The 25,709-nt window shown below is 51.1% G+C and overlaps 4 protein-coding genes across 5 annotated transcripts in view; 3 read left to right on the top strand and 1 right to left on the bottom strand.

The window, feature by feature from the left end:
• The window catches only part of MRPL24 (mitochondrial ribosomal protein L24), a 146,873-nt gene that overhangs the window by 59,291 nt on the left and 61,873 nt on the right, over positions 1-25,709 (top strand). The window lies entirely within an intron of this gene.
• The window catches only part of HDGF (heparin binding growth factor), a 124,131-nt gene that overhangs the window by 41,349 nt on the left and 57,073 nt on the right, over positions 1-25,709 (top strand). The gene's annotated exons all lie outside the window — the stretch shown is intronic.
• On the top strand, positions 8,826-19,734 carry SH2D2A (SH2 domain containing 2A). The gene is made up of 9 exons (XM_050779226.1): positions 8,826-8,999; positions 9,581-9,669; positions 10,451-10,635; positions 11,377-11,466; positions 11,655-11,823; positions 16,185-16,331; positions 16,502-16,789; positions 18,635-18,805; positions 19,406-19,734. Exons 1-8 carry the CDS (start codon positions 8,966-8,968, stop codon positions 18,800-18,802), a joined length of 1,170 nt encoding a protein of 389 aa, XP_050635183.1. The 5' UTR covers positions 8,826-8,965; the 3' UTR covers positions 18,803-18,805; positions 19,406-19,734.
• Positions 25,217-25,709, bottom strand: part of PRCC (proline rich mitotic checkpoint control factor) — a 32,215-nt gene continuing 31,722 nt past the window's right edge. For both annotated transcript variants that reach the window (XM_050779159.1, XM_050779169.1), the window contains one exon: positions 25,217-25,666. In XM_050779159.1, the coding sequence (XP_050635116.1) occupies positions 25,580-25,666 (87 nt within the window). In that variant the 3' untranslated portion in view covers positions 25,217-25,579. The remainder of the gene's footprint in view (positions 25,667-25,709) is intronic.

Here is a 25,709-nt window from a genome sequence, read left to right as displayed (position 1 = left end):
TGGTCTACAAGTTCCAAACTGGAAGCCCCAGGTTCAGATTGATGTTCTTATTGTGTGACTGAAGCTAAGTCTCTTGACCATGATCTCAATTTTCTCACCTGTAAAATGGCGCCAGCTAATCGTTAAATAAGGCAAGACTAGGCCTTGGCAGTTATTTGTCAAATAATAACTGAGTATACAAGGTAATGATGGGCCGTTGTTAAGGTCTGGACACAAAGGGCAGGATGGTAAAAATTAAAACTCATCAGTTTTGTTCCCTGAAAGCTGACAGTAGGATTAAAAAAGTGAAGAACTCTGTATGATCCACTGTGCATATTATTCTTGCTATATTGGACACAGACCTCCTCAGATTCCCTCCATCACCACATTCTTTCCAAAAGCCTCATCCTAGAACTTGTTATAAAGGACAAGATGTTGCACCCTGCGCTTCCTAGCACTGAGAAAGAGGCAAGGCATTTACTTGGCCTCTTTGGATTTTGGAGGCAAGATATGCTGCACTTGAGAATCTCGTTCAACCTAGTTATTGGGTGACCCGGAATTCAAGCAGCTGATTCAAGCGAGTCCCAAGATAAGAAAGGTCCCTACTGAGCTGGGTGCAGGGTGTCATACCTGTAATCCCACCACTTTGGGAGGCCAAGGCGGGTGGATCACCTGAGGCCAGGAGTTCGAGACCAGCCTGGCCAACATGGAGAAACCCTGTCTTTACTAAAAATACAAAATTAGCCGGGCATGGTGGCACATGCCTGTAATCTCAGCTACTAGGGAGGCTGAGGCAGGAGAATCGCTTGAACCCGGGAGGCGGAGGCTGCAGTGAGCTGAGAGGCGCCATTGTACTCGAGCCTGGGCGACAAGAGAGAAACTCTGTCTCAAAAAAAAAAAAAAAAAAAAAAAAAAAAAAACAGAAAGAAAGGTCCCTACCACCATTCAGGCTGTGGCACAAGCTGCTCTGCCTCCTGGATTATGTGACCCAGCATGTCCAGTGGTGCTGGAATCACCATAGTGGATAAAGGATGGAGTCTTTGGTGAGCTTCCAGGGAGAACTGTAGCACACACCCTAGAGTTCTAGAATAACCCTCCCACGTTATCTCTGACAAAGATGTCATGCTCTCTCTGACAAAGAATTACACTCTGAAAAATAGCTATAGTATGCTCTTGAGCCCTAGCAGAGACTAAGTGCCTGACCAATGGGCACCAAGTGACCATTCAGCCTGAGATGGCCATCCTAAGCTGAATGATGGGTCATAAGGTTGGACATCCAAGGCAGCAATCCATTACGTGATGGGAGCGATACATTCAAACCAGGCTCAAGCTGGTTCAGAGCACATAAGTAAATTGCATGAGCAGGTGGTGGCCCAGACTCCTAAATCACCTGCCTCTATTTCACTACTTCTTCAGTCCACATGTATGTCCTCTGGGCAAGGGTGGGTAGGGGGTCCATATAACCAACTGATAAATGTGCCAGGATGATATGCTGGTGCTAACAGCACTGTGGCTCCACTCGGGAGGTCCCTGAAGAACAACAGTAAAGGAGAATCCTGCCAGGGATCAGAGCTGCAAGCATGTAGCTGGTCATCCACTTTGCATATGGGAAGCGATAGTCCAGGGTAAGAATATACACTGACTACGAGGAACTGGCACCTGGCCTGGCCAACTGGGCAGAGCTCTGAAAGCAATAAAATGGAAAGACTGGAGAAAAGAAAGTCTGAGAAAGACATAGGGTATGGCAGGGCCAGGACTAGGGAGCGTTTGCACAATCCTAAGGATGAGTGCCTCCCTAGGAACCTACTTGCCTCATCCAGGCCCAGCCCTGGCAGATGGGCCTATGGAAGTGGGCGCACAGGGTGCAGATATCTGGGACTCACATTAATGCCCACCAAAGAGCATCTATCACTGGGGAGGCAGTGAACAACCCGCTGGGCAGGATAACTCATCCTGTAGATGTTAACCAGCCTTTCCCTTCAGCCACCTGTTCCCCCAGTGCTGGCACAATGGGCTGATCAACATAGTGGACGTGGTGACTTTTCATGGGCTCAAGATCATGGACATCTTCTCACTAAGGTGCAGAGCTACAGCCAAGCGCCAAACTTGCTGGCAGCAGATTGGCACTGAGCCCTATACCTGGTACTATTCCTTAGCAGGGAGAGAAAACATCCAGCCATAAGGTAACAGGTTGATGACATCAGACCCCTTCCTCTTTTGAGGGAGCAGTGATGTGTCCTTACCAGAATGATTACAAACTCCAGCAGCACCCTCCATGTGCTTACAGAATGCCTGATCTCTCAGCATGGTATCCCACATCACAGTGCCTCAGACCAAGGAACCCATTTCACAGCAAAGAGGCACAACAACAGGCTCGCGATCACAGGGTGGACTGGTACTTCCCCATCACCCATAATTAGTCAGCTTGATGGAATGATGGGGTGGCCTGTTGAAGGCTCAGGAAGGCACCATCTGGGGAACAACCCTATGTGGGGTTGGAGCCCTCTCCTCCAGGATGGAGCTTGAAACTGAACTGGATGTGGTGGTGTGTGCACAATATTGTACTGTGTCCCCTATGATCAGAATACACAGAACTGGATATCAAGGACTGGAATCAGAAATGGCTCCTCTCACTATTACATCCAGCAACTTATTTGTGAATGTGTGCTTCCCTTCACCATCATCTTGGGATCCTCCAGGGTACAGGTCTTAGTTAACAGAGGTAGAAGAATTGTACCAGTTGACACAGTAAGAATTCCATTGAACTGGCAGCAGCAACTACCACCTTTTCACTTGGGGATGCTCATGCAGTGGACCAACAGGCAAAGGAAGGAAGTTCCTATACCGACTGGGATCATCAATTATGGTTACCATGAGGAGCTAAATTAGCTGCCACACCATGAGTCAAGGAGAATGTCTTGTACCCAGGGACTCTCTGGGACATCTCTGAATAGTTTCATGTGTCTAGTGTTGACTGTGAATGGGCTGCTACCACAACCAACAAGGACAGGGCAACTAGAGATCTACATCTTTTGGCAGTGAAGGTCTGGATCACCCTACCAGGAAAACAGCTCACACTAGATGAGGTGCTAAGTGAAGGTGGAGCATCTGGAATAGAGGAGGGAAATGATGAATATCAATTAGAGCCTCTGGACTAGCTACAACTAAGAAAGCTATAGCTTTTTTTTTTTTTACTAATCTTTTCACCTTGGTCTTTGAGAAAAACACTTTTTTTCCTCAGTGATGGGCTCTTGCTCTGTCACCCAGACTGGAGTGCAGTGGTGGGATCACAGCTCACTGCAGCCTCCAACCCTTGAGCTCAAGTGATTCTTCCACCTCAGCCTCACAAGTAGCTGGGACTACAAGTAGCACACCACCATACCTGGCTATTTTTTTTCTTTATTTGTTGTAGAGACAGGGTCTTGCTTTGTTACCCAGGCTGGTCTCCAACTCCTGGCTTCAATCAAGAGAAAAACACTCTTGACTATTACCTTGAAGGGGACCCTGTGACTGGCGGGACCTGTAGCTCCCTTCTTGAGGAATAAGTAAGGAACTAGGAATGTTGCACAGGACAAGTTGAAGCCCAATATTATCATCCGGGAGCTGAACATAATAAGAGGGCACAGGGGGTGGACCGTGTTGGACACAAATTGTGTATGCTTCCTTAGATTCTTTTAATTGACTCTTTCTTTCCAAAAGGGTTGCCAGCCTCCCAAACTACCACCACCTCTATCAGAGCCCTTTTTTGTGGCCAGAGCTGCCTGGAGTCAAAGCTGTAGTCCTAGGGACGCATGGTCTTCACACTCACATGTTGAGGCTGTCTCTCTGAGTCATCCCTCTATTTCTGATTAAAATCAAACATCACACATGGGCCATGGCATCTGGCTTCCCAAGTGGACACCAAGGTCCAAAGGATGAAACCTCTATGTCAGTTCCTATAGGATAACCTTGACCAATGGGAAATGGGAAGCACCAGGGAGTTGGGCAGATAAATTGCTCCTCCTTTCTCCCTTCTGTGGATTACTCCAACATGTGATTTCACTCTGCACCCTGTCTGAAGAAAGTTCTCCTTGCCAAGTGAAATGCTTTCCAAGCAACTGGCCACTGCACTTTGCAGCTCATTTTGAAGTAGCCAATGCAGTAACATTGTTTGCATCTGTTTTTTGCTTCACTTCTCCTTTCCTCACCACTCTGAGCTTTGTCTCCCTCTTCTAGAAACAACTTTCCCCACCTTCTTCGACCCTACTCATCCTCCACAACTCAGCTAAATCTCAAGTCTTCTGACATCTCAACCCCCTACGTGCACACATACACACACACACACACACACACACACACACACACACACCCCAGGCTAAATTAGGGGCTTCTGGGGGGGGGTTCCCGTAGCAGCAGCCTACACCACTAACCCACTACAAGCTTTAATAAGTATCTGCTAGGAAAATCCTGCCAAAGCAATCAGACAAGGGAAAGAAATAAAGGGCATCCAAATTGGAAATCAAACTGGAGGTCAAACTATTGCTGTTTGCCAATAATATGATGGTACACCTAGAAAACCCTAAAGACTCAACCATAAAGATCCTAGATCTGATACCTTCAGTAAAGTCTCAGGATACAAAATCAATGTACATAAATCAGTAACACTGCTGTACACCAACAACGACCAACCTAAGAATCAAATCAAGAACTCAATCCCTTTTACAACAGCTGCAAAAACAAACAAACAAACAAAAAACTTAGGAATGTACTTAACCAAGGAGGTTAAAAATCTCTGTAAGGAAAACTACAAGGAACTCTACAAGGAAAACTCTACAAGGAACTCTACAAGGAAAACACTGCTGAAAGAAATCAGAGATGACACAAACAAATGGAAACACATCCCATGCTCACGGATGGTAAGAATCAATATTGTGAAAATGACCATACTGCCCAAAGCAATCTACAGATTCAATGCAATTTCCATCAAATACCTTCATCATTCTTCACAGCACTAGAAAAAACAATCCTAAAATTCACATGGAACCAAAAAAAAGCCCATATAGCCAAAGCAATACTAAGCAAAAAGAACAAATCTGGAGACGTCACATTATCCAGCTTCAAATTATACTACAAGGCTATAGTTATCAAAACTGCATGGTACTGGTATAAAAATAGGCATGTAGACCAATGTAAGAGAATAGAGAACCCAGAAATAAAGCCAAATACATACCACCAATTGATCTTTGACAAAGTGTACAAAAACATAAATTGGGGGCGCTGGACGTGGTGGCTCATGCCTGTAATCTCAGCACTTTGGGAGGCCAAGGCAGTCAGATGGCTTGAGCCCAGGAGTTCGAGACCAGCCTGGGCAACATGGCAAAACCCCATCTCTACAAAAAGTACAAAAATTAGCCGTGTGTGGTGGTGCATACCTGTAGTCCCAACTACTTGGGAGACTAAGGTGGGAGGATCGCTTGAGCCCAGGAGGTTGAGGCTGCAGTGAGCCCAGATCGTGCCACTGCTTTCCAGCCTGGGTGACAGAGTGAGACCCTGTTTCAAAAAATAAACAAATAAATAGATTGGGGAAGGACACCCTATTCAATAAACGGTTCTGAGTAAACTGGCAAGCCACATGTAGAAGAATGAAACTGGTTCCCCATTTCTCACCTTATAATAAAATCAACTCAAGATGGATTAAAGACTTAAATCTAAGGCCTGAAACCATAAAAATTCTAGAAGATAACATCCAAAAAACTCTTCTGAACATTGACTTAGGCAAATAATTCGTGACTAAGACCCCAAAAGCAAATTCAACAAAAACAAAAATAAATAGATGGGGAACTAATTAAACTAAAAAGCTTCTGAATAGCAAAAAAAGTAATCAGCAGAGTAAACAGACAAACCACAGAGTGGGAGAAAACATTCTCAAACTGCATCCAACAAAGACTAGTGCCCAGAATCTCAAGGAACTCAAATCAGCAAGAAAAAAAACAAATAGGCCAGGCGCAGTGGCTCATACGTGTAATCCCAGAACTTTGGGAGGTTGAGGTGGGTAGATCACCTGAGGTCAGGAGTTCGAGAACAGCCTGACCAACATGGAGAAACCCCATCTCTACTAAAAATACAAAATTAGCCAGGCGTGGTGGCGTATACCTGTAATCCCAGCTACTCAGGAGGCTGAGGCAGGAGAATCGCTTGAACCTGGGAAGCGGAGGCTGCAGTGAGCCAAGATCATGCCATTGCACTCCAGCATGGGCAACAAGAGTGAAACTCCATCTAAATAAAAATAAAAATAAAAAATAATAATCCCATCAAAAAGTGAGCAAAGAACATGAATAGACATTTCTCAAAAGAAAGTATTCAAACAGCCAACAAACATATGAAAAAATGCTCAACATCACTAATCATCAAGGAAATGCAAATTAAAACCACAATGAGACACCACCTTATTTCTGCAAGAATGGCCATAATTAAAATGTCAAAAAAACAATAGATGTGGCGAGGTGCGATGGCTTATGCCTGTGATCCCAGCGCTTTGGGAGGCTGAGGCAGGGGTATCACCTGAGATCAGAAGTTCGACCAACCCCATTTTTTCTACTAAAAATACAAAAATTAGCCAGGCATGGTGGCATTCACCTGTAGTCCCAGCTACTCAGGAGGCTGAGGCAGGAGAATCACTTGAACCTGGGAGGCAGAGGTTGCAGTGAGCTGAGATCGCACCACTGCACTTCAGCCTGGGTGACAGAGTGAGACTTCATCTTAGACACAGACACACAGACACACACACACAAATAGATGTTGGCATGGATGTGGTGAAAAGGGAACAGTTTTACATTGCTGGTGGGAATGCAAATTAGTACAACCACTATGAAAAACAGTATGGATATTCCTTAAAAAACAAAAGTAGAAATACCATTATTTCCAGCAATCCCACTACTGGGTGTCTTTTCAAAGGAAAAGAAGTCCTTCTATAAAAAAGACACATGCACACACATGTTTATAGCAGCACAATTTGCAATTGCAAAGATATGAAACCAACCTAAGTGCCCATCAACCAAAGAGTGGATAAAGAAAATGTGGTGTATCTGCATCATGGAGTACTACTCAGCCATAAAAAGGAACGAAATAATGTCTTTTGCAGCAACTTGGTTGGAGCTGGAGGCCATTATTCTAAGTGGAGTAACTCAGGAATGGAAAACCAAATATCGTATGTTCTCACTTATAAGTGGGAGCTAAGCTATGAGGACACGAAGGCATGAGAGTGATATAAGGGAATTTGGGGACTTGGGGGGAAGGTTGGGTGAAGAATAAAAGACTACATATTGGGGACAGTGTACACTGCTTGGGTGACAGGTGCATTAAAATCTCAGAAATCACCACCAGATAACTTACCCGTGTAACCAAAACCCAACTGAACCCCAAAAACTATTAAAAATTTAGAACACGTTTTTAAAAGTAAGAAAACAGTACATAATTTTTTGAAAAACGGTAAGTCTTGGCAAGTACATCTCCCCCACCTGACATCTTGAGACAAATTTTTTTTTCCTCTCTGAGTTCTCAGTACCAAGAACAGTGCACAGCACATAGTCATGAACCTTTGGCCTAAATCACAGTGAAATTAGTGAAAGGAAGTCTAGCTTCTAGTCCCAGCATTCATACCAACTTCTTAGCCACTGAAAGGCCCTGGCCAAGACACTCCTCTGAGCTTCTGGTAAATGGGGATAATGTTCCTGTCCCCTTCTTAGTTTGTGAAGATCAATTCAGAGAGAAATGGGGTTGGTCCTTTGGTATGGTGGGAAGTCTAAACACATTGAAAGTTTAAGACATCAGCACCGGCCAATGCAGTGGCTCACGCCTGTGGAGGTCAAGGTGGGTGGATCACTTGAGGTCAGGAGTTCAAGACCAGCCTGGCCAACATGGTGAAACACTGTCTCTACTAAAAATACAAAAATCAGCGGGGCGTGGTGGTGCAAGCCTGTAATCCTAGCCACTCGGGAGGCTGAGGCACAAGAATCCCTTGAACCTGGGAGGCGGAAGTTGCAGTGAGCTGAGATTGTGTCACTGTAGTCCTGCTAGACTCTGTCTAAAAAAAAAAAAAAAGACATCAACAGTGATGTTATTAACAGCAACTGCTGATAGTGTTGATACTAATGATGACGAGCTTAGCTGGAGGAATTCTCCTTCCTTCCTCCAGGATTGCCTGGTTTTTCCCTAACTCAGTTCCATTATCTGCTGAATGATGGAATCCAGTCCCCCTCCTCTCTAACCCCTTGTCTCATAAATTTCTTTTTTTATTATTAATTTTTAAAAATAGAGATGGGGTCTCACTGTGTTGCCCAGGGCTGACCATGAACTCCTGGGCTTAAGCGATCTTCTCGCCTGAGCCCCCCAAAGTACTGGGATTACAGGCGTGAGACACCATGCCCAGACTCATAGATTTCATATGTCCTCAAAAAGTCCTTCCAGAAGTCTAACCCACATCCTTCCTGTTGCAGCCCTGCCCCCTCCCTTCCTCATGTCTCCTCAAAGCATGACCCATAAGCACCTTGTGTGGCTTATCCTTGAGGCTGACATCCCCATTCCCACTGCTCAGAACAGGCCCAGAGGCAGAGTGGGAGATTTTCCAGAGAGAAAGAAATAGAAGTCAAGAGAGATGAGAGAGAGAGAAAGGGAAGTTCTAGTTTGGGGTGAGGGAGCAGAGAAAGAATCTGGAGGGATGAAGGTCAGGTAGCAGTAAGGACTTCCTAACACCTAAACAAAGAGTGACACAGATACCCCCCACCGCTATACCACCACTATCTACAGCTGCGTGGCTTCCGGGGGTGGGACAATCGTCTTAAGGCTTTCCATGACGTGGGTCCTCTGCCAGAACTAAGGCTGTGGGTAAGGCGACATTTCCTGCCCCTGGGGCCAGGGTGAAAGGAGAGATGAAGAGTTGCTGAGTGTGCACACCTTTCCAGAGCACATACACACACCCTGCTCTGGGATCCCTTGTCAGGCTGCCCCCATGGAGTTCCCCCTGGCCCAGATATGTCCCCAAGGTAAGTGTGAAGTTGGAGGATATGGGTGGGAGGGGGCACCAAGACCCCCATGCCCCTGCCCTCCCTCCTGGGCTTGAGCTCCCACTTCAGGGATGAGGGGCCCCACTCTAAGCCAGAGCTGGCAAGGCTGAGAGGCAGGGCGACCACAACCCCGCCTGGGGCTCCATGCCCACTCATCCCTGAGGATAAAGGTGACAGGGTTTTTTGAGCGCTTCTCAGAGAGGAGAGAGGAGGGAGCAGGAGGATGAAGGGAGGAGGAGGCAAAAGATCCTGGACCAGAAGAAGGGCCTGCCCTGAAGTGATCTGCCTCCCTGGCCATCCGAAGGCCAGCCTGGCTCCCATCTTCTCCTTCTAGGCACCTGGTGTCCCTGACAACCTCCTCTGGCAGCATTAGCCCCCCTCACGCCCCCTTGGCTACTCATCCTCATGCCTGAGAAACTCCCCTGCTGCCCTTCTGCGTTTTTCCTGTCATTAAGACTGTCCCAGCCCTACAGATCCCTGAACCTGGGAGGAGGGGTGGGAGGCAGAGATAGACACAGTCCCCCGCTGAGAAACCCCGACAGCCCTCTTTGTGCTCACAGGGAGTCATGAAGCCCCCATCCCAACCTTCAGCACCTTCCAGATCACGGACATGACCCACAGGAGCTGCCGGAACCTGGGCTACACTGCGGTGGGTAGAAACCTGGGGCGGCAGCGGGGTGCAGCTCCCTCATCTCTCCCACCCTCCCATGGGGAAGGATTTGCAGATGGACAAAGGCCACCCCGAGAGAAGGCAGGAATGATCCGGGTCTGCCAACGGGCTGGGGCACAGAGGGAGAGAACGAAAATGGGGAGTACCTCCTTCATGCACTGAGTTGCCCACTCACTCCCGTGCTGCTCCTAGGCCCTCCGGAAGCTCAGGCAGAGTCCGCAGGTGACCAGGATGCAGCGCATTGAGTCCCAGAAGCAGGCATCTGCCCTCTGTGTCAGTGACCTTCATTCACCCGGTGCATTCCACGTCTCAGCCCTTCCCTCCCGCCCACTCAAGAATTTTCTCTGTGAACTAGCTCAGTCCCTCATATTGTGGAGTAAGCCCTCCCTCATTCTGGCCTTTAGCGTGACTTCCGGCATCATGTTCCTTCATCCTCCAGGCCAGGGAATGACTCTATCCATCTGGAAGGCTGTGCTGCCTTTCCCGTCCCTCCTGGAGCACAGTGTGATAGCTCACTGCTGCTGGATTAAAAGCCCTCAGGACCCAGAGGGCAGAGGAAGGAGAGTCTCTGGAAGCCAGAACAGCTGGAGCGGAAGAAGGGATTTAAGTTAGACTTTAGGAAGGACTTTCTGGGCAATTGTACCCTAAAATAGACAGGAGAGGCTGGGTATGAGGAAAAGAAGGTGGCAGGTGGATCAAAGTCAGGAGAAGGCTCACCCATCATGCTGCTTCCCCCTCCTTGAACTCTTCCCTGATCCAGGCATCTCCCCAGGCCCTGGAGGCTGCCTCCATCCCAGGGAATGCTGAGAGGGCAGAGGAGGTGCCTGGAGAAGGAAGCCTGTCCCTGCAGGCCGAGACCCGGGCTTGGTTCCAGAAGACCCAGGCCCACTGGCTCCTGCAGCATGGGGCAGCCCCTGCCTGGTTCCATGGCTTCATCACCCGGAGGTGAGTCACGGAGGAGGAAATTGGCCCAGACAGGGGCAGGGCAAGTCCTGGGTCTGGGTCCTGCCACCTGCCAGGAATAGATGAAGGCTCCCACTTCTACCAGTCTGGAGCAGATGGAGGTGCCCACTCCAGGCTCCCACTCCCAGAGTTTTCTAGGCCTTTCACTGAGGCATCTCTCCAGGGGAGATCATTGGAGAGGCTCCAGTCCAGGCCTCTCTGTGCCTCAGCTTCCTCTCTCTAGGCCCCATTATCCTCCTGTCCCTAAGGCCTCAAATGCTGGTATTTTCCACCCCTCTCTCCCTCCAGGCTTACTCCATCTTTATCTCCCAGGCCTCTTTTCTTCCACCCTTACAGATCCTCCCTCCTCCATTTCTCAGCCTCATTTCTCCCTATCTCTTTGTTCACCTCCTCAGTTCAGTTTTGACTTCGGAAATCTGGAAGTCCAACTACTTTCCCATCTCTGTTGCTGCAGTAGCAGCCCCTACAGGCTGCCCTTCCAGGATGAGGCCAGGGGAGGAAGCGGGGGGTCTCCTGAATGGGACCCCTGGCCCCTGTCCACGCCTAGTCCCTGCAGCGGGAGATCAGCTCCCACATGTTCTCTCTCCCCATCTCAACCCTAGCCTTTCTCTAGCCGCTCCAGCATGCTTGCTTGGGGGTAAGGGTTCCTCGTGAGAGCTGGGGAGACAGGCGAGGCTGGAAGTGTCAGAGCAGGTTTCGGCCCCCTCTCTCCGTCACCCACAGGGAGGCAGAGAGGCTGCTGGAGCCCAAGCCTCAGGGATGCTACTTGGTGCGGTTCAGCGAGAGCGCGGTGACCTTCGTGCTGACTTACAGGTGAGGGGCGAGGCCCAGCGCCGGGCGACCGAAGGCGGGGCTCGGGAGGGGCGGGGCTTGGGTCTGATCCCAGGAGGAGCCGAGCTTTTAGCTCAGTCCCCGGGCTGCTGAAAGTGGGGGTCACGCCTCGCTCTGGTGGCCCTGGCCGAGGAGTGGGAGATAGTCTGATCCCTAACGGCGCCCTCCAGGAGCCGGACTTGCTGCCGCCACTTCCTGCTGGCCCAGCTCGGGGACGGGCGCCACGTGGTGCTGGGCGAGGACAGCGCCCACGAACGGCTGCAGGACCTGCTGCGGCACTACACGGCGCACCCGCTCAGCCCCTACGGGGAGACGCTCACCGAGCCGCTCGCCCGCCAGGTACGCGCCCCGGGCCCTGACCAGAGAGCCCAGGGTCTCAGGCCAGCGCCCCCTCCCCGCCCCCCGACTCAGAGCCCAGGCGCAGGACGCGGCACCAGGCACTTTCTCATCCCAAAACACCACCCGGGCATGCCTCCCTTATCCAGGCATCTTCATCTTCGTGAGAGGGTGGCAGGCCCTTCGAGAAATATGAGTGCTGGGGGGTCCCTCCTTAAGAGACAAGCCCAGCCACACGGAGACAGAGGGGCAAGGAGAGACCAGGGGCACACAGAGTCATTTGGGGTTTTTTGTTTTGTTTTGTTTTGTTTTAGACAGAGTGTCGATCTGTCTCGCAGGCTAGAGTGCAGTGGCGCGATCTTTTCTCCCTGCAAACTCCACCTCCCGGGTTCAAGTGATTCTCCCGCCTCAGCCTCCTGAGTCAGCTTCCCCTCTCCAGGCCCCATTATCCTTCTGTCCCTAAGGCTTCGAATGCTGGTATTTTCCATCTGGTATTTTCAGTTTTGACTTCTGAAATCTGGAAGTCCAACTACTTTCCCATCCCTGTTGCTGCAGTAGCAGCCCCTGCAGACTGCCCTTCCAGGATGAGGCCAGGGGAGGATGCAGGGGTCTCCTGAATGGGACCCCTGAGTAGCTGGGATTACAGGCATGAGCCACTGCGCCCAGCCTAGAAGTCATTTGTTTTTAATATAAGAGATATTTACGGAGTACTTAGGGCCTACCAACTGCTGGCAGGCCCTGAGAATAGACCCATGAACAAGACAGACAGATGGGTCTCAAACTCACAAAGCCTACTTTCCAGCAGTAAAAATGGACAAGTAATAGAAATCCAGTGTGGAGAATGTGATTCAGAAGGAAATACAGGGTACCGTTTAGCCTAGCAGGCAGTGGTGCACAAGTTCAGGCAGTGCTGAGGGACCACTGGGTGCCACGCAACCTTCTGGGCACTGGAAAAATAGCAGTGAACTTAAAGGACTGGAATATCTCTGCCTTCAAGAGCTTCCATTCTAGAAGGAGGAGGCAGACAAGTGAGTAATACAGAAAACAAGCAAAGAAGACAGAGTCTGTCTAGTAATGATAAGTACACACTGACAAGAAAACCAAACAGCTCCACCAGCAGCTCCACCTTCTAGGCAGACCCAGCCTCCAGCCCTCATGCCTCCTGGAGGCACCCACCTCTGCTACCCTGGCCCAGGCTGCCATCATTTCATGTGAAATATTGTTGAAGAGTGACAGGGTTGGGGCTGTTCTACACCGGGTGTCAGGGAAGGTCACTCTGGTAAGTGGACATCTGAATAGAGGCCTGTATGAAATAGAAGAGCCATGCAGACAACTGGAGGAAAAGCATTCTCGGCAGCGGGCACAGCAGGTGCAAAGGCCCTGAGGCAGGAGGAGACTTGCTGTGTCTGAGGAATGATGGGAGCAGAGAGGAAGCTAGCATGGGTGGATCCAGTGACTGAAGGATAGAGAAGTAGGAGATGAGATCAGAGGGGTGAGGGAGGGGGGCCCTGTAGACTCTTGTATGCATTTGGAGTTTTATTCTGAGTGAGACGAGATGGCACTGGAGAGTTACAAGCTGAGGGGTGACATGGCCTGGCAAGTTTCGGGAGAGGCAATATTTCACATGAAATGATGGCAGCCTGGGTCAGGGTAGCAGACGTGGCTGCCTCCAGGAGGCGTGAGGAGGGCGGAGGCTGGGTCTCCTTAGAAGGTGGAGCTGCTGGGTTTTTGCAGGATTGGATGAGGAGTGTGAAAAGATGGACTTGTCATTGACTGAGACGAGGAAAGTTCTAGGAGGAACATGTCTGGGCAGGGGGGCAGGGTCAAGAGTTCTGTTTTTCTACACATGCAGCTCAGCATGGAGATGTCAAGTAGGCAGCTGGAATTCAGAGTCGGGACTGGGACAAAGGGATGGGCTGCAGACAAATATTGAGAGTCACCAGCACTCAGAGGGACTCTAAAACCTTTTTTTTTTTTTTTTTGAGACGGAGTCTGGCTCTGTCGCCCAGGCTGGAGTGCGGTGGCCGGATCTCAGCTCACTGCAAGCTCCGCCTCCCGGGTTTACGCCATTCTCCTGCCTCAGCCTCCCGAGTAGCTGGGACTACAGGCGCCGCCACCTCGCCCGGCTAGTTTTTTGTATTTTTTAGTAGAGACGGGGTTTCACCGTGTTAGCCAGGATGGCCTCGATCTCCTGACCTCGTGATCCGCCCGCCTCGGCCTCCCAAAGTGCTGGGATTACAGGCTTGAGCCACCGCGCCCGGCTCTAAAACCTTTAGGAGGGGTGAAATCTCACTCAAAAGTCAGTGTAGGTAGGAAGGAAATGAAGCCCAAGTCTCCAGCATTTAGAGGTTGCAGAAATGAGGGTGAACTGACAAAGAAAATTGAGCAGAGCACTCAGAAAGAGAGGAGAAAAGCCAGAGTGTGATGCTCTGGAAGCCAAGTGAAGAAAGTGAGTGAAGGCGGGTGAGGGCAGAGGGTGCAATTGACACTGGGTTTGACGGAGAGGAGGTCACTGGTGACCTAGATGAGGAGTTTCACAGAACTTGATTTGGGTCAGTTAAAACAAGTGGGGACAGTGACTGTGGTCACTGCCTCTTTTGTGAGGAACAGGCAGAGACCTGAGATTCATAGAGCATGGGGAAGTCTGGGGGTGAGGAGGAGCCAGCCTGACCTGAGAAGGCTGAAGGCAGAAGTGTAGAAGTCTGAGGTCACACAGAGTCTTGTCACTCAAGCTCTCGGATTCTGACTTATCCTGGGGCAATGGGTAACCACCCAAGGATTGCTAGGGGAGTTTCTGTAAGATTGCTCTGCTCGAAGACTGGAGAGTGGGTTGGAAGGGCAAGACGATGCAGGGGGAGGAGTCAGGAGGCCTCAACTAGGGTGCTGGCCGTGTGCATGCAGAAAAGTACACAGATGTGAACAATATTTAGACAGCAGAAGGAGCAGGACTTGTGTTTTATTTCATGTCGAGAGGGAGGAGGTGGAGGCATCAAGGCTGACTCCTAAGGTGCTGTTTCGGCAGCAGGGTGGAGGTGCTACTTTTTATTCAGGAAGGAGATGCTGAGAGAGGAGGGGGTTAGGGCAGGAAAAGGAATTCTTTGGATTCCCTAGTACACCTGCAGTACACCTCCCGATGGAGACGTGCACTTGGTGGATTGCAGGAGCACAAGAAAAGCCCTGTGACCTTAGCCTACACTGGCAGCAGGCATGGGGACAGCATTCATGGACCAAGGGCTAATACTGAACTAAAAACCCACCGTCTGTGAGATGGAACCATCCCACATGGGGCTCCTCTCTCCTGAGGTGGTCTCTGCCCTTAAAAATTTTAGCTTATGGCCAGGTGCAGTGGCTCACATCTGTAATCCCAGCACTTTGGGAGGCCAAGGTGGAGGATCACCTGAGGTCAGGAGTTCGAGACCAGTCTGGCCAACATGACAAAACCCCATCTCTACTGAAAAATACAAACATTAGCTGGGTGTGGTGGTGGGTGGCTGTAATCCCAGCTACTTGGGAGGCTGAGGCAGGAGAATCTCTGGAACCCAGGAGGCGGAGGTTGCAGTGAGCCGAGATTGTGCCACTGCACTCCAGCCTGGATGACAGAATGAGACTTGGTCTTAAAAACAAAAACAAACAAACAAAAAACCTTCAGTTTATATCTCCATAAATTAACCAGCGGTACAGAAATAAACACAAGCACAGCTGTCATGGAGATTGGTCCCCATGCCAATAATTTTTCAGCTAAAGATGTGTAAAGCCATGTTGCATCTTCACAACCACAGGCACAAATGGAATCTGGCCTTGCCCTGTGATCCAGATGAAATTAAGTTTAATGCAGCCAAGTGTGGTGGCTCACACCTGTAATCCTAAAACTCAGGAAGGCTGAGGTGGGAGGATCATTTGAGCCCAGGAGTTCAAGACCAAGCCTGGGCAATAGACTGAGACCCCATCTCTACAGAAAATGAAAACACAGTTAGCCAGGGTGGTGGTGCATGCCTGTAGTCCCAGCTACTTGGGAGGCTGAGGCAAGAGGATAGCTTGAGCCCAGGAGATCAAGGCTTCAGCGAGCTGAGACTGCACCACTACACTTCAGCCTGGGCAACAGAGCGAGACTCTATCTCAAAAAAGAAAAACTTTAATGCTAGATATGGCCTGTGACCAGAGCTTACCACCGCCTCCATCCGACCCTGGGTCTCCTCACCGTCGCCACCCCCTCTTCCTCATCCAGGGAACCCAGCCCAGGCCAAATTTCTGTGCCCCTCCCCCTTCTCCCATCCTCCACTTAGACTGGATTATTTTGTCCTCCTGATCACCTCCCCCTCCCCAATGCTCCACCAAGTCCCTCAGACCTCCTTCTTTCCCAGCAGACTCCTGAGCCTGCAGGACTTCCCCTGAGGACCGAAGAATCAAACTCTGGAAGCAAAAGCCAGGACCCAAACCCCGAATACAGCCCAATCATCAAGCAGGGGCAAGCCACAGTCCCAATGCGGAAAGAAGCGGCCGGGGAGAAGGAGGTATTGGGTTGGAGGGGCTGAGGGAGCTGGAGGACAGGCCTGCGAGGGGGTGCAGGCAGCGGGGAGGAGGAGGGGCCTAGCGGGGGCAGAGGCTCAGGCTGGGACTTATGATGGGGCTTTAACCCTGCCTCCCTCACCCCACTCCTCCCTGGCCTCACCTTCTCTCCCAGCCCTCCCAGCCACTCAGGCCCAAGCCTCCCATCCCTGCCAAACCTCAGCTGCCCCCAGAAGTTTACACGAGCCCTGTTTCACGACGCCTCCCGGCCCCACCCCCCAAGCCCTCCAATCCTATCTACAACGAGCCTGATGAACCCATAGCCTTCTACGCCATGGGCCGGGGCAGCCCCGGGGAAGCCCCCAGCAACATCTATGTGGAGGTGGAAGATGAGGGCCCACCTGCCACCCTTGGGCACCCTGTCCTACGGAAGAGCCGGTCCAGGCCTGTCCCAGGAGGCCAGGTAAACTGGGAAAGGTGCAGGGAAAGGTGGGGTCGAGAAGGTCTCCCTGCAGGTAGATGGGGGAAGGTGAAGGTGTTCAGGGTGGATGCCTGGGGCAGGGTAAGGGGCAGAGGTGTGAGGTGATGTGGGAAGGACAGAATGATCCAGGTGCCAGCCTCCCTTCTCCAGGCCCAGAGACTGCCCCCTCTTCTCCCCAGAGTCACTCAGACCTCATCTTTGTCAAACCCCCATGCCCTCCTACCTCACAGAGAAAACAGAGGCCCCCAGGCAGGGTGCCCCTTCACCTCCCCCATCGAGGCTTTTTTGATCTGTGTCCATCTTGTCCTGCAGGCCCTCTTCGGACACACCTGGGGCTGACCCCGCCCTGTGCCTCTCTGGCTCTCTCCCTTGGCCTTCACGGCCCTGCTGTCCTGGAGAAAAAGAGCACTTGGGGTCCCTTATTCAGAGGAGGGGGACTCTCCTCTCCCAGCTCCTTCTATGTACTCCCTGTCTCCCTCTTCCTTCTCCCCAGACCTAAGTCTGCTTGCCTACCCTTCAAGTCAGTGCCTCATGCCATGGGTTAGCCCCAGCAGCCATCCCACCCTCTCCCTTGGTCTCTGCGGCCCTCCCAAAGCCCTTCCCCAGCCTCTCTCCTCAGACCCTTCCCCACCCTCCCTCCCTGCTGGTGCCCCAGGCTCCCCGCTCAGCCTGAGCCTGCTTGTCCTCACCCACACCCCTGCCAACGCCTGCTGTCCTAGAGCTGACGTCACCCGTCCATATCTCCATCCAAACTTCTCTCCAAGCTTCTGGTCAGTTCCCCTCAGCATCCCTCAGCCCTTCAAACTCAACACAGCCAACACCACTCTCACCCTTGCCCTCCAAACAGCTCGGTCCCATGTTTCCTGTCCTGACTGCTAAGTCTCTAGCCACCCAGCTAGCCAAGTCAGAATCCCAGGGCTCCCTCAGCACTGCTCCTTCTTCACTCCCCCGGTAAGCCACTCATTCATGCTGGATCTCTTCCTAAGTATATTTTTCCTTTCCCCAGCTCCAGCTTCCATCATTTGGGGTCTGGCTTTGTCACCCAGGCTGGAGTGTAGTGGCACAATCATAGCTCACTGCAAACTTGAACTCCTGGGTGCAAGTGATCCTCCCGCCTCAGCTGAGATTACAGGCTCGAGCCACCTCGCCTGGCTCCCAAGAGCTTCTTAACTGGTTTCCTAACCACCATACTTGCCACTTCTGATCCACTCTGCACCAAAAAAGCCAGAATGGTCTTGCTGAAGCAGCTGCCTGGCCCGTGATGCACGCTAGACTTGGGTGAGGGGGGTCTCACCTCCTTAGCGTTACCACCAGCCGCTCCCATTCTCCTAGAATGATTCATATTTCTCTAAACCAAGTGGTTTCAAGCCTCCTGGGGTTTGCACCCACCAGTATCTCTGCCTATAGCGACTTCCTGCAAGCTCATCCTCCCGCTGCCTGGCAACTTTCTAATCATCCTTCAAGACCAGCTTTCCCTTCTCAGAGGCCACAGAGGCCGCCCCCTGTGCCTTACACACACCTGCCACGACATTGATCACATGAGACACCCATCTCTTCCCATCTCCTTCTCTCTGTCCCTTCCCTAGTTTAGAGTGTGAGCTCCCTGAAGGGAGGGCTGGGACTTACCCATCTGTTTCCAAAGCACCCAGCCCAGTGCCTGGCACAGAGCAGGTGCTCAGGAGATGTCTGTTGAATTAATGAATGACAGGAGTTTATACACCCTCTCTGGAAGCCAAAGTCTGTTCAGATCAGATGTCTTGAGACTGCAGGTTCACCTAGGAGGCAGAGGGTAGAGGGTGTGACCTAGAACTGTCCTTCTCTCTGCAGAATACAGGTGGCTCCCAGCTGCATTCTGAGAACTCTGTGATTGGGCAAGGCCCTCCCCTGCCCCACCAGCCCCCACCCGCCTGGAGACACACCCTCCCCCACAATCTTTCTAGACAGGTGCTTCAGGACAGAGGACAGGCATGGCTCCCCCTTGGGCCTCCTCAGTAGGCGGTAAGTCTGAGCTTGGTGAGGATAACTTGGAGTATAAGGTCCAGAGACCCTCACACACACCTGGCACCCTTCTCAGGAAATGTGGATGGAATAAACCATAGTTGATCAAAGCTGGAAAGGACCTCAGCTATCATCAATTGCAAGGATGGCAAAGAGGTGTCATCTTGCATGCCAACTCCAATCCATTGGTCGTGGCTGCCTAGAGTGCTGCATTGGAAAGGATGTTAAGGTTATATCTGAACTCAGCAGAAAAAATCACATGATTGATTAGTGATGTCTGCCATGGGTAAGGGCGGGAGGATGAGCAGCATTACATTTGTCCTTACTGATCAAATTCAACTCCCTCACTATGCAGAAAAGAAAACATAGCCTGAGAGGCACAGTGACTTGGCCAAAGTCAAGGACTAGAACCCAGGCTTCCTGATTCCCCGTTTAGTACTCTGTTCCTTACCACACATCCACAAACTCCAGTCCATAGGAAACATCAGAGATTTCCTCAAACAGGAAGTCTGGCCACTTTCCAGAGTTCTACTGCATGGAGGCCTGGGTGCTTGCTGGGTCCCCTCCTGTGGATCCTGGCTTAACTCTGTCCCCCGACAGGTCCGGCCTGACCCCCAACAAAGAAGCCTGGAGGTCAGAGAAGCAAATGTGGAGCCTGCTCCCTCCTAAGAGATCCCAAGAATCCAATGGCTCAGTCCTTGATGATCTAAGACAGCAAAGAAGTGTGCGAGGAGGGCCCTGCTGGCTCTCACTGTCCTGGTTTCTCCTCCTGGAGTCTAATTTCCTTGGCCCTCTGAGCCTTTGAGTCTGGGCCCTGGTCCAATGCTGCTGTTGTCTGAGGAATGGTTTGGTGAGAACAGATGTTAGAACTTGTTTGTTGATTCTTGTCTGGCTAATAAATCATCACCAACTGCCTTCCCCTACAGGGATTCAAGTCCTCCAGGCTCCTTCTGTCTCTGTCTCTGACTCTCTCTCTCTCATACTGTGGAAGGCAAGGGGTTGAACTGCCACTGCAGTGAGGGTGGAAGGGCTTGAGGATTGACAGACACCAAGGCCAGGGACACAAGACCTCTGCAAAGTATTCCTTCTCTGGCTGGGATGGGTTGAGTAGGCAGGCAGGGACATAGGGGTGGCTGCACCACTTGAGGCATAAAGAAAGAGGGGCAGAGAGCTGAGCAGTTGAAGGACAGCCCCTTCACCTCCTCTGCAACACCCCTGCCAAGTACAGAACTGGAGAGGAGGAAGATGTGTGTGTGAGCCCCTTAAGAGGACAGGAACCCCCTTGGAACTGGCTCCAGGCCTCTCATCTTCCTAGCCTCTTGGGCTTAGGCCCTTTGCCTCAATCAGGACCCCATTCTCTCCCATATCCCTCTTGCTTCTCCCTTCTCTGCCCAGAACCACTTCAGAGCCAGCCTCCTGTTCCCATGCAAAGCTCTGGGGCTCTGGCGTATGCCCTGGGCCTTACTTTTGTCTCAGACTGGGGACTTCCTTTTTTTTTTTTTTTTTTTTTTTTTTTTTTTAAGACAGGGTCTTGCTCTGTCGCCCAGGCTGGAGTATAGTGGCATGATCATAGCTCACTGCAGCCTTGAACTCCTGGGCTCAAGGGATCCTCCTGCCTTAGCCTCCCAAGTTGCTGGGACTACAGGTGCCCACCACCAAGCCCGGCTGGGCGTGGTGGCTCACGCCTGTAATCTCAGCACTTTGGGAGGCCGAGGTGGGCAGATCACCTGAGGGTCAGGAGTTTGAGACCAGCCTGGCCAATTTGGTGAAACCCCATCCATCTCTACTAAAAATACAGAAGTCAGTCAGGCGTGATGGCACATGCCTGTCATCCCAGCTACTCAGGAGGCTGAGGCAGGAGAATTGCTTGAACCTGGGAGGCAGAGGTTGCAGTGAGCCAAGATCACACCACTGTACTCCAGCCTGGGTGACAGAGAAAGACTCCGTCTTGGGGGAAAAATAAAAATAAATAAATAAATATATAAATAAATAAATAAATAAAAATTATAGAGAGAGGGTCTCACTATGTTGCCAGAGCTGGTCTCAAACCCCTGGCCTCAAGCTATATTCCTGTCACAGCCTCCCAAAATGCTGGGATTAAAGGCGTGAGCCACCATGCCCAGCCAGACAGGGGGCTTTCTAAGGCAGGGCAGTGTCTGCCCCTGGATCATCCTCAGGGCTCAGAGCAGAGACGGCCCCTCCAGAGCTGCCCAGGCCTGGGGACTCCTGTGGTCCCATCTGTGCAGCCTGTTCTTTTCACATTCATTCCTATAAGAGTCTAGTCCAGGCAATCAGCACCTGTCAGGGCCCCTGTACCTACCTGAGGCACAGGAATCTTCCAGACCATTTCCTTAAGCCACAGTCCCCAGGCCTGGGCACTGCCACCACCGCACCACCCCCAGCCTGGCCCAGGTGCCAGCTCCAGTGACTGGCCAATTCCCCTCCTTTCCACTCCAGTGCTAATCGGCTTAAGGAGAAATATGGTTGCTGAGTCAACAGAGTTGGGGTTCCACTTCCCTTCCCTTTGTTTAGACCTCAGATCTAAATGCCCTCCTGAGCAAGAGGAGAGGTGGGGAGAGAGGCAGAGGGGCAGGGAGGGAGGAGCAGAGGACTTTGCTGAAATCAGAGAGGAGGCTGAAAGTGCCAGAAAGGTCTCAGATTAGACGCATGGAGTCAGTTACCTCGTGGCTGATTCCTTGGGGCAGGGGAGGAAGCAGAAAAGAGTGGCGTATTTATTGTACAGCAAGAGACAGAAATCAGAAAGTCAGAAAATACATTTCCCCAGACTTTGGGGTGTAACAGAATGGGCAGGTGTGGGGAGGGGGCCAGAAATGCCTAGTGACCCACTTGGTGTTTCTAGAGGAGAAAGCCTGGGGCAGAACAGGGGCAGGAGCAAAGCCAGGGGCAGAGCAGGACCTAGGGACCCTCTTCTTCCTTCTGTGACTCCACAGAGCACGCAGTGGACACACCAAAGGGGTGGTGGAGCTCAGATGAACCTATGGCATCAAGAGCCCTGGGTCTGTTGTGGCGCTGTGCTAACTAGTTGTGCAACCTTCAGCAGGGGAACCCTTTTTCTGTGCCACTGCTCCCTCCATTCTTTATGCTGGAGATAATGCCTCATTGCACACACATGAGACCATGCAAGCGAAGGGCTTTGAAAAGCAGTACTGCTGGGTCTAGAAGGGACTTCAGAGACCCTTAATGACAGAGTTTTTGGCTCAACTAAAGAGGAAACTGAGGTCTAGAGAGGGGAGGTGACAGGGAGCCAAAGGCAGTAAGGCCCAGGGCCCAGATCTTGTCATCCCAACCCAGGGTTCCTCTTAATACCACGGGGCCCCTCCTAGGCTAAAGGATAAGGTCCCAGTCCTGCTGAGGGCCACAGCTGGAGGCCCAGCCCTGAAGACCAAGGTGGTGGAACCTCCCTCCCCTTCACGGGGGGCACCCCTGCACGATCCCGCTGACTTTACTCCTCCAAGCTGAGGCCTAGGGCTGCGGTGAGACCTCAGGAGGGAGAAGTTGAGTAACTTGTACAGGAAAAGTGAACTGGGGCGATTATGCTGAGCGAGACTCCACATGCCAAGAGGGGGAGGGCATTTCTCACCGACAGTCTTCCCATGGTCATTCCATCCCTCCTCCTGCCTCCTCCAGGTAGAGCCTCTCTGGCTGAGCCCACTGTTATATCTGTGAAAGGGCAACCTCTCACCCTGTCATAGCACATGGAAGACCTTGCTGTGAACAGAGAGCACGGCTCCCACTACAGGGTCCAGCTTTGTCCTCCAGCCCCTGCCCCTTCAGTTCCACGCCTTACCCTGATGGCTCTTTCCTGCTCCAGCCTCCCGAGCTGCCCCTTTCTTCCTATCTGCTCCCTCAACTAATGCAGCACAGTCTCAGCAAGGTGATCTGTAACTGGCTCAGGGGTTTCTCAGGGGGACTGAAGAGCTAACATCACATCCCATGAACCCACTCAGGGAGGGGTGGGGCTGGTCATCACTGAGTCCTCACCTGAAAGAAAGCTCAACTTAGGCCGGGTGCGCTGGGCGTGGTGGCTCATGCGTATAATCCCAACACTTTTGAGAGGCCGAGGCAGGTGGATCACCTGAGGTCAGGAATTCGAGACCAGCCTGGCCAATATGGTGAAACCCAGTCTCTACTAAAAATACAAAAAAATTAGCCGAGCGTGGTGGCATGCGCCTGTGATCCCAGCTACTCAGGAGAATCACTTGAACCCGGAAGGCAGAGGTTGCAGTAAGCCGAGATTGCACCACTGCACTCCAGCCTGGGCGACACAGAGAGACTCCACCTCAAAAAAAGAAAAAAGAAAAAGAAAGCTGAACCTAGAGGGAAAGGGGTAAAAAGGGGCAGACGGGAGCACGCAGCCCAGAGTTTTCCAGCATCCTTGCCACTTCCCCCAGGCCCCACTGAACTTTAACCACTCCTCCCTACATTGGGGCTTCTTGGACAGCGAGCTCAGCACCCCAGCTAGAGTGCAGATGTGGCTGGGCCCCTCCGAAGGGGCCAGTGGTGTTGCAGAGGCACTAAAACACCCTCATTACGACAACCACATCATCTCTGTGAGGGTTCTAAGTCTGATCCTTGCAGACCTCAGCTTCTCCAGCTCTACTGTCCTGGTCAATGTGACACTGCACATCCAGCTTTGCCCCGGCCCCACCAACATCTTCCAGGGCTAACTGGATCCATTTCTGACCAAGGCCTTCACACCTTTCTCCTTCTGCCCCTTGGCTGTTGCTGCCATGCTAATTTTAACCAAGTTATCACTCTTATTTCTCCCTCATTCTGTCTCTGTCTTCTGTTCATCAGAACTTGAGGCTACCACCTCCAGGAAGCCCTCCCAAATGAAGTCTATCCATTTTCTAATTGTTAGTTATTTCTCAGCGACCAGGAAATTCCAACCACCAAATAAAATGCCACCTTTGGTAGGACTAAAAAGTGGCTTTAAAAAAAATGTGGCTTAAGCCTCTTGAGTGAACTGAAGGAAGTGGGAGGCAAGAGGACCCTTATAGATATCTAGTCCAATTCTGTCCATTTCCAGAAGACCAGGGAGTCTCCCTCTCACCATCTTCTGCCTCCCAGCCCAGAGCACTTCTAGCTACATCATGACACAGCCCCTAAAATGAGAAAGTTGAATTACTGAATCCCAGGAGCGTGGCGACTCATATGGTTAGGGCTGCATCTGTAGCATACTGGATATAAGAAAGGAAGCACTGGATTCATTGGAACCTAAGATTTTAGGCCCTGCTGAGCACACCTCACCACCTGTGACACCCCAGAGGGGCAGATCTCAGCCCTGACCCCCAGTGCCTCTGTGAACACTGGGAGCATGGTAGGGCTGAAGCTCCTTGCTGAAGTCTTAACTGGCTGCACAGATCTGGACAACTACAGCCTGAGTGTCCCTGTGGGATGCAGGAGCCCTGTCTGGCTCCAGCCCGAAGTAGGTCAGATTTCAGATAAGCGGGTGGTTTTCCTGTAAGTGATGAAACCTTCTCTGTGCTTAATGAGAAACAGACTCCTCAACTTACCCCAGCACACAAAACCAGAAGCTTGGTGAGGTTTCTAACTTCTGCCTCTTCCTTCCCATCCCCAGGTCTCCACCACATACCTCAAATGCCCCAATGGCCTTAGCCTCCCCTCTCTGTCACCAGGACTGCCAAACACTAATTCTTCCCAGTGTTTTCCAGCAACAGTACCCTCAAGCGTCTATTTCTGGTCAACAGCTCCTCCACCTGACATCCAAGGCTCTCTTGCAGGAGTTTCCTCAACGCTACTTTCCTGCAGGAAACCACAGCAGCTAAGCCCTACTGGAATCCTGATACCCTTAGCCATATTTTTCAGTGGTGGTTTGCAGTATGAGTTGCACATTGTTTTTGGAATTATGCCATCTGTCTTGTCACTTCTGAGTGTCACAGTGCATTACAGATAATTGGAGTCTATAGACCCTGTACCTCCTTTCTTCAACAAAGGCTAGGGCTCTGGACGTCTCCAAGGGTATCTCTGGCACCCAAGTTCAATGTGAAGCTTCCAAACCAATCCAGACCAATGGACTACCAGTGTCAATCTGAATTATCTTTAGGGACAGGGATTTTGCCACTTTACCTCTTGCTGGATAGGATTTTTATGTCTGACAACTATTTTGTGCTACTGAAAAAACCTCCTGACTTCACCCAGTCTCCAGAGGTACCTGAGATAAGCAATACATATTTGGGACCACAGGTCTCTCTGAAAATCATCCCACCTCATATAAAGTTGTGCATACCATTTCTAGGGTTTTCAATGGCCACAAACACAGATAGACGGTGGATACAGAGAAAAAATAGCAAAGCAATCAGGCAGCTCAAGATCATTTGGAAGGTGCTTTATACAAGGTAAACACAAATCCAGAGACAGGGCAGGCAATGTTTGTCAGACTGAATGTTTTATTTCAACAGACATCCCTGGTTTAAAAAAAAAAAAAAAGTGGTGGTGGGGAAGGTTCAACATTTCATCACACCTGACAGGGAGCAAAACTCCCATCCCAGAACTCAGAGCCCCTTCAGAGGCATCACACAAGTCTTTGCTAGCTCCAGGACAGACAGGAGCTGAATTTTCTAACTTGTTAAGAAAAATCTATCAAATATGTTCATTCTCGCAGAGGCGAGGGCTGGGTCCTTGGGGAAAGAGATCCTGGGCTTAGAGCAGCTGCTGGGGTCCCAGAGGTGAAGCTGGGGGCCAGGCCAGCTGGGCTGGCAGGAGATCCTGGGAGCCATCAGTTCCAGAGCCCTAGAATCCATATTTGGCTTGGGTCTGACGGCGGCTGAGCTTGTTCTCCGACCAGGTGTTCTTCAGTTCCAGCTCCCGCTCCTTGGCCTGTGGCAAGGAAGAAGGGGAGGGGAGGGTCAAACCGGAATTC

The sequence above is a fragment of the Macaca thibetana genome, chromosome 1 (genome assembly GCF_024542745.1).
Source record: "Macaca thibetana thibetana isolate TM-01 chromosome 1, ASM2454274v1, whole genome shotgun sequence".
In the NCBI taxonomy this organism is placed as follows: domain Eukaryota; kingdom Metazoa; phylum Chordata; class Mammalia; order Primates; family Cercopithecidae; genus Macaca; species Macaca thibetana.
Note: the sequence above shows the minus strand (reverse complement) of the source record. Positions and strands in the feature narration are given on the sequence as shown.

Coding starts and splice junctions, on each gene's coding strand:
- SH2D2A (XM_050779226.1), top strand. CDS start 8,966: ATGGAGTTCCCCCTGGCCCAGATATGTCCCCAAG. Junction 11,467..11,654: donor ACCTTCGTGCTGACTTACAG/GTGAGGGGCGAG, acceptor GGCGCCCTCCAG/GAGCCGGACTTGCTGCCGCC. Junction 11,824..16,184: donor CCGAGCCGCTCGCCCGCCAG/GTACGCGCCCCG, acceptor CTTTCCCAGCAG/ACTCCTGAGCCTGCAGGACT.